This window comes from Centrocercus urophasianus, unplaced genomic scaffold, assembly GCF_019232065.1.
Source record: "Centrocercus urophasianus isolate 14NV4802_14NV808 unplaced genomic scaffold, USGS_Curo_1.0 seq_12, whole genome shotgun sequence".
Classification (NCBI taxonomy): domain Eukaryota; kingdom Metazoa; phylum Chordata; class Aves; order Galliformes; family Phasianidae; genus Centrocercus; species Centrocercus urophasianus.
The window spans coordinates 38,899,850-38,912,975 of record NW_024884364.1 but is presented as its reverse complement, the minus strand read 5'-3'; the positions used below and the strand labels follow the sequence as shown (position 1 = coordinate 38,912,975).

Sequence of the window (13,126 nt, the reverse complement as noted above, 5' to 3'; positions counted from 1 at the left end):
AGACTTGGAATACCTGAAACAGGTTGTACATTGTTGATAATTACATTTGCAATGGCAATGATGCCTACACCAATACAATTTAGAGAAGAAATACCAGTGTGAATAATCTTATGAAGGAATTTTTGAAATAATAGCTTTAGAGGAAAGATTAATCAGCTGTATAAAAATTAAATTTTAACGAGGGAAATTGAAAAGCCTGAACATACCAAGCAGTAAGTAAATATCGCTGCTGAGGATTTTAACATTAAGTACTGCCTGACTTAGCAAAGGCTGTGTCATTGCAAATGTGAAAATGATGAGATAAAACAGTTAAGCATCAAGCGAAAAACATAAAATGAAAAATAATGAAATGTGTATCACCATTCTTTTACACTGATGACAGAAAGAAGATTATATAAGCATTAAGAGAATGCTACCCATAGCTGCTCCATCTTCATGGAAGCTGCTAGAGGGTTCACAGTAGAGAAGTAGTAGTTCAAAGAATAAAAAAAGAATATGCTAAGTTTAATAGCTAAAATGGTACATGGGAATGTACAATTTTATGGTACATTAGGACATTGGATACATTGGTACATGGGAATTTGTGTAGTTGTGTTCAATCATAAAGTGATGAGTGATGAGAATGGATGATTAAGGTCAACTGGAGAAGGGAATAGGTGTAACAACTAACTAAGATTCATTAAAACTTGACCAATTTATTTCTCATCTCAACAACAGTATTTCTATAAAGTTGTAGCCAAATTTAAAATAGTAGTGCTACAACTCATGGCTAATAAGACATTTTCTAAAATGAACGAAATAAACATTTTCCTTTGAACTTGTAAATAGCCTGGAACAGAAGATGAAATGGAAACTTGACAGAGAAAAACTACTAATGAGTAATCATCAGTGATCATTTTATCATGAACAATCAACCCAACCCAGTTACCCATGGCTGCTGGATGCGAGTAGCACATGAAGAGTTGGGAAGAGCAGCATGAAACATGTTATGCCTACACTTAAGAACTGCCAGGGCATATCGCATGGTAATGGCAAGTCATGTCACGGGACAGAGAAAAGGAGGATCTTTTCCTTCATTGTGGTGCCACAAACTGACTCCTGTTTGCCAGAAACTCCTACTGCTTTTCAGCACTTTCCCCCCATTGACTATCCTCTCTCCTCATTTTGACAGAGCTTTCAGTTTCCTTGCACCTGTTCCATTATTTGTAGCCAAATAACATCACAGTGTTCCATCTCCAAGTACATCAGGGAAATCACACAGCAATAGCAAACCAACCTGAACAAGGTACAACTAGGTACAACACTGCATTGCACAACAGACTTGGGGTTCTTCACATATAAAGGTTATTTCTGAAGCTGCTGGAGTGACCGAAGGACCACAGCAGCCAAATAGTTGAGTGACAGTGGCTGAGCTTTGAAAGCATAAAATCATAGAATAGAATCACAGAATCCTTAGAGTTGGAAGGGACCTCTGAAGGTCATCTAGTCTAACTCCCCCACAGTGAACAGGGACACTACAGCTGGATCAGGTTGCCGAGGGCCTGATCCAGCCTGGCCTTGAGAGTCTCCAGGGACAGGGCAACAACTACAATTCTGGTCAATTTGTTCCAGTGCCTCACCATTCTCACCTTATATCTAACCTAAATCAACCCTCTTTGAACTTGAAGCCGAAGTGTACTGGGAAGGCAACGAGGAAGCATGTGAACATGCTATTAAATGACATACATGTTTCAGTCACTTGTTCTACAGTCTTTATCACAGACATTCCATCACCCATTTCCTCCAGAAGCTATGCATAAATAGTTCAACGCACATATTGCAAATAATAAGCAACTGAAGAAAGAAGGAAAATGCATTAAAAGCATTTTTGTATTTGCTGTGAAATGGGGCTGTATGGCACTAGAAACAGGGTGTCCAAGCAGTTGGACTTTAGAAGTTTTCTCTTATTCTTTATATATACATACCTCATACAACAAACTGTCTGAAGGTGGAAACTAAACTCAGGAAGAACAGCTTATAGGGACTATTTTTTGTCCCTCAGCAACAGATTCAACTAAACACTCCCCTTTTAAGAATTCATTGTATAAAGTATTTGCATTGCAAGATTAAATAGATAGTGCATCACATTCACAACTGCAACTCTGATTTTTTTGTTGTTGTTTTGTTTGCTTTGGCAAAACCTGCCATACATATTTTTCAGTGCACAATGGAACAAACTCAAATATAATCCAGATACCCTAAAGCTTTACCTATTTTGCAGGTAACTTATGGAGGCATAACACCAAGCAACAAATAAATCAGCACATCCTACAGTATTTTTAAATAACTGGCATATTTCTGTGAAATTGATTGCACGCTTTTTTCTTCCCACTTAGACAACATAGGAGCAGTTCATGATAGTATAAGAAAATGTCCAACGTTCCTCTTAACACCAAATGTAAATAGCTAGAATTAATTACTCTTTATACTCACTTGATGTAATAGGGCACTTTGTTTGGCGAGATTGCCCTCTCCCAGGGGCCTTGGACAGAAGCTGTTAACCAACAAAGAAACAAATAAATAAATAACTGCATACACACATACATACATACAAACATACCTAGAAGAGAAACATGGGGGTCAAGTTCAAAGCAAACAGGAAAGACAACATTAATCTCTAGAATTACAATTTTACACTTGGCCACACTGATATTGGTCTGTTTGCTCAGTTGCCCATGAAGGCAGGAAGGATTAACCCGCTGTTCTGAAATTTCTGGGCTAATCTGAGTGAAATTGAACTCATTCAGCTGCAAAGATAAATACAAAAAACTCCTTGGCTACTAAAGTTCAAGAACAGATATAAAGCAGAGCAGGTGACCTATCTCTGTGGTGTGCTCTCCTATAGGCTTCCTTCTGCCAGTGTGCTTGGCTGAGTTTTCTCCAATTTCTTTTCTTGTATGATTAGCTCCTTACATCCATCTAAGAACAAAGTTAGACACTTGTTTACACTTCATGCTGAGTGAAGCTAAGCTGACATACCCTCTGAGCATTTTGTTTATTCTCCTGTTGACTTGTTCTAAGTGCAGAACAACTTCATTTTTATGTCTCCGCATGACTAACTGTGCTTTATTGACTTCCAATAACAGCAAGTAATGAAAAAAAGTAACAGTGTGGGCACAAGAAACAGAGAGGAAATAACATTACTCAGTATTGGCTATCACAGTGTTAAATGTCAACATCTTACAATATAATGAAAATATTCTGTAACAAAGTCATATATAAAATGAATTGTCGACAAAATAGTTTTAAATAATTAGATTTTGTTAGAGGCATCTGATAATTTATGCCACAGTCTGAATGCTAGGTTGCTTCTTTGTTTGTTTGTTTAATTAAGAGGTTTTTATCCATCAAGAACTGTAGGACCAGAGATTTTCTTTTCCAATATAGTGATTCCTTTACATGAAAAGTGATCTAGTTGGGGAAAAAAAAAATGGCTGTTCGCTTTCCCCAGTGTAATCCTTCTTTTTAGTGACCCCTGCTGTTCATGCAGGAAAAGAACCATCTCCTGCACTCAACTCAGGATCACCTCGTGCAATCTTTTCTTTCTCCTTCAAAGCAGACACTTCAACAACGACATTCCCAAGCTGCAGGTACTTTAAGAAAGTCAACAAATCTCTACACATCAGAAGAACCACTTTATATATTTGTACCAGAACTGTTAACCACATAGGAGTCAATCTGCAGAGTGAAATCCACTCTCCTCCCCAGCTGACAGACTGGAGTTGGAGGAAAGATGTGAGACTTTCTTATAAAAAAATAACTCCATTGGCAAGTTGTGATATTTTGATAAATGTGAATACATATGGATTCTGGAGGAGGACTGGAAGGAGGACCCTGGTGAGGTGAAGCAAGGCAGTGTGAAGTGAGCTGGATCCATTTCAGATGTGCTGGAAAGGAGAAGGTAGCAGGGTGCAGCTTGGGCAGTGGGACAGTGGCTTTTGTGTGCACTGTAGATGATGCTGAGAAGCTAGGACAAGGAAGGAATATGTCTGGAAGAAATCCAAATTTGGTGTTTGTGGTTCAGATTATTGGTGGCCTATGAAATGCGTGCTGCAGCATGTTAGTAGGTCCTGTGGTCACTGACTTTAACCCCCAACAAACCATCTACAGCTCAGCTGAACGCATTGCTTTCCCATTACTTGCATGGTTCTGCACTTTTTATGAAAGAAAGGAGAAATTAAATTTTGATGGCATGAACCGTGAAAATAGATAACTCTTGAAGTGCATCAGGAATGCGGAGTGAATTATAATGACAGCTCCCATGGAAAAAGAGTGCATTAATGCCATTGATGTGTCATAACCCACACATACAAAAGCACTGCACATTTTCCAATACCAATACACAAATGCACACATCAATTAGAGATAGTAAAACATTCCTTCTTGGGACAGACACTGACTTTTTTTTTCTAAGCTTGTACACTGTGCATTGTATTTCTTACATGACTCTCTCATAACAATGTGAATATCACCAGGCTACAGTTCTGCCACTCTAAGTTTTTTTTTTTTTAATTAAACACCTAAACAACAGATTGCCACATATATTTTTGGAAGGTGTGCTTTTTCTGTTGTTTCTGAATTAATCTGCGTAAGAGCTTAGCAGTCATAACTTATCACAAAACTTACATATGATAGTGTTCTGGATACTTTGAAAGAGGAACAAATACTTGCCTTCATGAGAACGAAGTGCTCTAAGGAATAATAAAATTCTGTGACGTTCTGCATAATTGGATTTCGTGTTCCTTCAAGAGATTGCTGTGAAGCTGTCTATAATACACTTTTGCTCTCCTGGATGATTCCAGCCTTGCCTAAATTTGAGTTGACAAAATATGCGGTACTTTTCACAGCTATGCTGAGAGAATAATCATTTCATTTTTGGCAGAAGCCCAGAAGCTGAGAGCAGCTGTTTCTTATCGCTGGTTACCAGTATGGATTTAGTACCCATTACAAAGCTAGCGCAGGTAATGGACATGTATCTGTAATTCCTGGTTACAAGCATTTTACTTGTCCAACTAAACACACTTGCTGGCAAACACTTTTCTCTATGACGCTGTAGTATCCGTGCACTGAAGAAGCAGACATTTTCCTCTCAGCCATGAGTAATTCAAAAGTGTTTTATTGTTCTAGCTTCCACAGTGTAGGAATCCATTATGATACACCCAGCTACTTTCAATGATGTCCACTGAAATTGAGTGCTATAACAAAATACAAGACATTTTAAGAGTGAATGTAAATTTCCCCATACTTTATTTTATTTTTATTCATCTTAATGGTTACCTAATTTGAGAGTTTTATTTTTCCTGTTGGTGTGCTCATTTCTAAGACTTGCTTCACCTGTTGTTGAGCATAAGTAAGCATGGTACTTGGTGGTAAGCCTACAACTTTGTTTGTTTGCAGAATGCATAATGAAACAGTAATGTGCTGGCTCTAGGAACCTCAGCCGTGTTTTAATCTGTGTGGGCATCTGAATGAAATATTAACTATATTAAAGAATAACACTAAAATATGTGTTTATATTGTAAAACTAGTCTACTTAATATTTCCCTTTAACACAACAAACATCACAAAAAACACATGTATGTTGATTAATAGTAAACTATCCCTCCTTCAGCTATTGAAAGGGTTAATTTAGTATATCCACTGTTACAAATTACTCACAGTAGACTTTACTTATGCAATGAGCCCACAGCTCTATTGACCATACAGTGGGACAACTTTATACTTTCAGTTTCAAGTACGAGAAAAATCTTTTGAGTCTTAGCCATCACTTGTGGAGCTTAAGCACTGGGAAACAATTTTAGGACAGAAGTCATGAAGTCATACTTCCTAGTACCATATACTATACCTACTTCTAACATATACCTATACTCCATGCAGTGTTACGTATAACTTATCAATTATTTTTTTCTTACAAATTTATTATATTAATTATATATGCATTTAATTTTCATGATATTTAAAGTGGAGCTCATCCATCTGTTCACAGCCAAGACCTGTGCTACCTGCTTGGTGACCACTCTAGCTGGAACACAAGGTACTTAATTACATTCATGTTTTATTAACACTAATAATTTGCTTCTTCAGCCTTGAGTAGAGCCTAGGTCTACCTTTGCAACTGCTATTTTTCTACCTGGGATGATCTTTATGCAAACACAGAGCTAAGAGCTTGTTTTATTTCTACACATAAAATGTGTTTTTGTACCCATTATTTCTACTGCAGCTAGTTATGGAATTGGCAACTTCAGATAAAGGCAGGCAGGAACAACAGAACAATAAGACAGTCTTTGGGTCTGCAGAGGTTTTGCCTTCCTAATAACCAGAAGTTCGTGTGTGTAAGGTACTTCTCTCCTTCAAAGAAGATGCATTGAATGCTATCCCAATTATTTTAAAATGAGACCATTATAAAAGATAAACTGTTGTGCTCTACAGACTTCGAAGAGCTTATGCTTCTCTTCTTGAGTGCATACACTAAATCAATCTTTCTCCTCCTTAATCAGTTCCTGATACACACTGGGGGATGTGTGCCCAATAGGTATCCCCATGTGACAATGGCATAAGGCAAGGGTTTGCATCATCTGTGAGCTCTTCGACGTCCTTTCCAACAAACATCAGCATACATCTGTTAAATATTATTTTATTCCAGATTTACAGTGAACTGATTTCTAAATTATGTGCATTTATTATTGTACCAAGGGAAATAAGGGAACAATCAGATTGTGTTGTGTAGCACTGAGACCTGCTGTTGCACTACATAGCTGAGAAACTGAACTCGGAACGCAGTGACTGCGCAATTTAGAAGTTACAAGGCAGAAACATCAGTCAAAACCTGCCTTTCATAAGAGCTACACAGCATGGGGTCTATTCTGCTCTAAGTTCCAGCTTGCCTTACTGCACACGTGGATGACTCCCAGGCATTTCAGTGACAGCTACTTCTCAGTTTGCACTCTGCAATTCTTAAATCCAAGCGAACACCCCTTACTTCCCTGCAAAGCTTGCAGTGCTGTTGCTGCAACACACATGCAGGCATATAAGGAATACATTATTTTCTGAACACATCTAATCGGTTTGAAGAAGGAATTATTAGTCATGAAAACATTCATCATGAAGTCAGAGACAGTATTAATTTGTTTTAAATGATTTATAGAAGAGGCTTTCCCTCCTGTATTCCCTGCTGGAATCCTTGTGGCCAACTTACTTCCTACCTGCAGCCTAGGGTCAACTTTGTATGATGCAAACTAAATACTGCATGCCTTACATCACGTACAGTATTTCCAGAAGCTTCCAAAGGCCACTTGTAATGCAAAATATAAAATCTAATTCTCTTTTTTCTTAAATGCCACACTACTGTAAAATGACAAAAATACAAGCATCTACTTGTTTAATAAGGAAATACGGCATGGAATAACATCAGAGCAATATAGTCTGCATTGATCCACATATCCCAAGTTACAGAAACTTTATGTCATTAACAGTGGCTGTTGCACTCAAAACCTTTAAAATTGGCTTATCATGTTGTTGGTGACTTTACTGCAAGTGGAATCCATTGAAAACAAAAATAAATCTTTGCTAAATACTCCATATAGCAAAATATACCAGAAAAAATTCTGCTATATATAAAGACAGAAAATCTCTATTGTGCCACAATCCAGGAATTTGAGGACTGAAAGAGTGCTCTAAACTTAATACAACCTACAACTCATGACAACATGGGCACACGGCTAAATGCATCCGAGTTAAACTTGTCAGTATAAAATACAAAGATTTCTTTTAGGAATCACAGATCCAACATTACTCCAAAAATATGAAAAAGTATGTTGCAGGGGAAATTTTGCCCTAGCAACATAGTATGTCATCCAGTACACAAAAGGCTACCCAACTTTTGAGTCTTACATTGATTTAAGAGTGAAGAATAAATTGGATTACTTGCAGATTATTTACTACTGCAGCATATTGAACTATCTGCTATCCAAGAATAAAATAAAGAACTTAATAGGGATGCTACAAAAAACGGATCAGGAATTTTCCAGATAACAAAACAAAACATTGTTTTAAAATTAATACCATGCAGTATTCTGAAGTGGTGGCAAAGGAAAAACCACAAATAAAGATTTAGAATGAATTACTTCTAGTTTCCATTTTACGGTGCTTTTTTCTTAGAAGCATTTTTATCAGAAATACAGGATATTAATTTCAAGGGAAAAATGTGTGCTTCCAGGTGAACAGAATGGGAGAACATCATTTTTTGAGAACTGACTTTATCATTTTGTTCAGAAATTTGTATTCCAATGAATTATAGTGGATATTGGGTCATATAAGATATACCTTGAGAGATGATAAGGAATGGTCAGTACTCAAATTCTCAACAGAAGCACATGCAGTCACTTTGTATTTAGACAAAAGTAGAAAAAAAAGCAGTCAGGATCCTTTAGCTAGCTTGACCACATTCAAATGCTATTACAAAACCTCTGTGCTTCCAGAGAGTTCTCAGAATTTGGCTGATTCTTCTGAGACACCTTATCCTCCATCTTTTTATTATTCCTTGGTAATATTTTCTATTCAAAGCATTCACTGTGATTTCTAAAAGTATGAAATCATACATCCCACAGACATGGATGAATGGATACAGTCTTTGATGTCTGCATGTAAGAAGCGATATTTGGAAGACAATGTAAGATAATATATGCAATGAGAAATAAAAGGCAAAGATAGTGCTGTTCACACTGGAAAATGATCTCTCAGGTGAATGGGTAGAATGTCTTAAGAGTCCTGGAACCCTGTCATTTTTAGAGTCAGATCTCTTAATTAGCAGGACTTGCCATTTTACAGTCATGTTGCCTATGCAAGAGAGAGCTTCACTCATCTTTGCTTCACATAGCAATCTAAGCACTCACTCAGCACTCTGAGAAATCCAGGGTTTCTCACGAGAGTGGCCTAAATAACAGAAATATTATACAAAGGCCCAGATGTGGAAGAGAAAAATAGAGATCTGAGCCGCATATTCAGAGAAGGAGTCCTAGGCTATACAGCCCACTCCCATGGTCATATTTTTCACTTCTAAACAAAAAACAATGACTGCATGAGCTTTTCATGCAAACTGTTGACTCCACCTTTCCCAGTCTTTCTGTTTCTGAAAGAAAACTGCTATAGCTGCTTCACTTCACATTGAAATCAGTGCTGTTATTGCTTAGAAGCCTGAAGGTGCCTGGGAAGCACAAGCAGCACCTGGGATCTGCTAGTTGAGCCCAGAGGTACCTACCAGTTATATCTGAGCACTGCTCGTGGAGCCATTCATTGACACACCGCACATGCTAACAGATGATCTCACATTGGACAGTAAATTATGAGGCTTGCTTATGCCTTTAAAAGATGCAGTATCTTCTATTTTTTAGTGCTCAAAAATGATCCACATGAGTGAGCTACCACATTACAAAAGGGACTGATGGAAGACTGACTAGCATGGGAAGTGATATTTAAAGCCATCTGTTATAAATTGTACCTCTCACTTACTGAATCTCAAAAAACATTGTTTTGATAATATAGGTGGGTTCTCCAACAAGAAACAATGAACCCCATTCTTTGCCAGAGGCAGCATCGCAGATACAAACAAAGCAGTAGTCAAAAAAGTAAAATTATTCCAGAAAAGTAATTAAAAACTCTGGAGTTGGCATTCTGTTGAAATCTGCACTCAAAGTAGGGTTGTAAGTATTCTTTTTCATGCTTCAGTTTCTGTATATAGCTTCCAAATTAAGCACCACCATCCATGAAGGAATCACAGATTTTTATTTTTTTTTTTTAATGACTTTGCTAAATATTTACCAGTTTCTCTTTTATAGGAAAAAAAATATTTTTTTTTTTTGCTATTTTTTTCACATTCCAATTTAGATCATTCTAATTAAACAGCAAAACCTTCAAAACCCATAAACTATAAATTCATGATATGTCTTGCATACGTAATACATTTACCAGTTGTATCTTAACAACTATTCCTGCTAATGCTGAGAGCCTCAGTCCTCAGCAAAGTAGTCAAGAAGACATGGGGAAGAGCTGGCATTCTGTGGAAACTTGTGGAGCACAGCACGAGCTGGGGAAGCATGAAGGACTGATTGGAAGATCGAGACCTGAGGAGCCCAGCAAAAATGTGCATGAGGCCTGGAAATGGACAGATCCACGTGCTAGCAGAGTGATAAGGAAAAGTTATAGGAACAGCTCTCAGAACAGGCTGTAAATGCTTAGAAATGGCAACTACCACTCGATTTCCTGCCTGCATATGATATGATAAGTAAGTCCTGTACAACTCCCCACTACTTCTGTGCCATATTTTTAACTGCCTTATGCAGCTTCAAGCAAAAACAAGCGAATGATGTTGTAATTTCTACATTTAAATTTATAAAAAATATAACTGCAAATTAATAGTGTGTATAATATTTCTTCCAAGTGGGAGAGAAGTATCAGTCACTGACAGAATATGAACTTGCTTATGATACCAATCTTTTTGCAAAACTATTAAAGAAGGTAGCAAGGTACCAAGAAGGAGGCCCATTTTTCTTACATAAGCACAGCTGAAAGGTCATCACTCACACCCATGTACTATGCTATGTATGGTATGTATGGTAAAGGGAAAGTTGATGCTGATTATGAACATATAAAACAGGGAGTTGAGCATACAGAATAAATCCAGCAATAAGAATTATCATGGGTCATCTTTTCACAGTTATGGCCACTGACAGTCTGATCCAAATGGACTATGTTTATCATCACTGCACTGAAAGACTATTGATCCAGCTTCATTTGACCTGCCCCATTCAGGTCAGCAATCCCTAAAAGCACCGATGCAGAAATAAGACTAATGCCAGATGGCAAAGACCTTGGCACTTCCTCTCTTAAAAAGCTACTTCTTCAATAGATCTGCTTCTGTCAGTGCAGGGATGTAGAAGAGTTGTCTGGAAAGCATGTAAAGGCATACTTCCCTCGAGCATGGTAATAATGCATAATACTGAGGAACTTTATGCTTTGGGTATTTGATTCTTACAGAACATGAGGCCAACAGATACACTGGTGGTTTTCAGTGATTGAACACATACACTTGGCAAGGATTTGGTGGATACTTTCAGCATTTCAAGGCCAGGCTGGATGGGGCTTTGAGCAACCTGACCTAATGGAAGGTATCCCTGCTTATAGCAGAGGGGCTGGAACTAGATGACCTTAAAGGTCTCTTCCAACACAAACAATTCCACGATTCTACGATCTCAAGTGACTAATATCTAACTTTTTCAGGTACGTTTATGAATATGTATTTGCACATGCTTGCACAAACAGCTGAGACAGAGGGAGACAAGCAAATAAATACACAGGATGTATATGCCTTTTTTTTTTTTTTTTTTTTTTCCCCTCAGTAATTTATCCGTTTCCAAGGCCAGAATGCTTTCCCTGGCTCCATTTCCTAAAGCGATCCTCAAGTGGCAACAAGTGACCGGAATGATATTCATTGTCTGCTGGATCTGGTTAGTGCACTTCTGAATTCATCTGCATTATCAGCAGAGTGTTACCTGTCGCGCAAGTTGCCAAGCTGCACTCAGCAATGGCACAGAGAATAATTCTGTGATGTTCAGTACAATACCATAGTTTGGATCATTCTATTCTCTTGCAAATTGCAACATAGTCTTGGTTAATGTACACCACGTTTTTCATTTCTGAGGAATATTCTTTCCTGAGGAGCAAACTGTATGTCAAATAAGAAAAAGGCATCTCTCTACATATTGCATTCATGTCATACACCTATAACTCTCACACATTCCATCCTAGCAAATCTGACTTGCAGTTATGCACACTGGGCAAATTACTAATTACCAGAAATTAAAAACTAATAAAAACAAATTTTGAAAAATTAAAAGAGACTAAAGAAATTGGTCTTCTTTCTTCCCAGACCCATCATCTGATTAAAAAAAAAAAGGATACAAGGCTGAACCACTGTGCGTTTATGGCACAAGATAGACTCTTTTTTTAAAATTTGCCATTCATCCCACTGTCACTGTCTCTTTTTTCTCCATTGCCTTTCTCACTCTGGCTGGTGGAAACACATTTAACCAATTAAAATTACAAGGCAGTATCAGCCGTAGAAAAGGTTGTCCTCTTCCCCACTGTGAATGTAGCTGTACAATAATAGCAACATTCATTTCTGATGTCTAGATAGCTTGTCCCTCTGCATGGAGGAGACCATTATCCCGTGACTGTGTTCTGTTCTGCTGATATAATCTCTTAAATAAAGTTCCACTGTTTACTTTTTTTAATTGAAGTACAATAGAAAAGACATGGTCTTTGAAAAGCGTCATATTAGTTGCTGCCTTAGAGCTTTGAAGGTGTTTCAAGTTGCCTTTCAGCATACTTCAAAACATCTTGATGAAAGAGTGCAAATGGAGGTGGAGTGGGAATGTTACTGGCAAAACTGATGCACTTATATTTTACGCAGAGTTATAAATGTTTACTTAACTGCAAACCTTCTGCCAACATTCTCACTATGGTTTTGATCCTCTTACTACTCTGCTAAGTGACAAAACCCTACTAAGCCCATAGACAAAGTATTTTTCTTGCCTGCCTTATTTTGTCCCTTTTGGAGCTGAATACTTCTGAACCTGAACAGATAAAGTAAATTTGATTATTACTTTCTCTCCCTCTCTTTTTTTTTTTTTTTTTTTTTTTTTTTTTTTTCCTTTTCTTAATCCTTTCTGGGTTACAATTTCATTTATTTCATTTTTCATTATTTCATTAGTCCTAAAGGGGAATTGTCAAACAATGAAGAACAGGTTGGCAATGACAAATGCATGGGCAAACAGACCTGATACTGGCAGTCATTTTCCTTTTATTGTGGACTATGTGAACTTATTTAAAGCAATAAAAAAAGAAAAACATTTTAATATGGTCTAGAATAGAAACTAAGAGCAACTATGGTTGGCACACAACTACAGTTAATTGAGTGTGCAAGCTGAGCAAGAAAAATGGAAAATTACTCACTGGTAAGAAAATGCTGGGAAGTAGGGCCAAAATCCCTGTGAGCTTCATGCAGTTGCCTGATGCGCTCATCAATGGCCAC

General features: G+C 37.5%; 1 protein-coding gene across 14 annotated transcripts in view; it reads right to left on the bottom strand.

The window, feature by feature from the left end:
* DMD (dystrophin) overlaps positions 1–13,126 on the bottom strand; it is a 979,751-nt gene that overhangs the window by 109,560 nt on the left and 857,065 nt on the right. For all 14 annotated transcript variants that reach the window (XM_042811110.1, XM_042811098.1, XM_042811099.1 and 11 more), the window contains 2 exons: positions 13,048–13,126; positions 2,473–2,533 (listed from right to left, as the gene is read on the bottom strand). In XM_042811110.1, coding sequence (XP_042667044.1) covers positions 2,473–2,533; positions 13,048–13,126 — 140 coding nt within the window. The remainder of the gene's footprint in view (positions 1–2,472; positions 2,534–13,047) is intronic.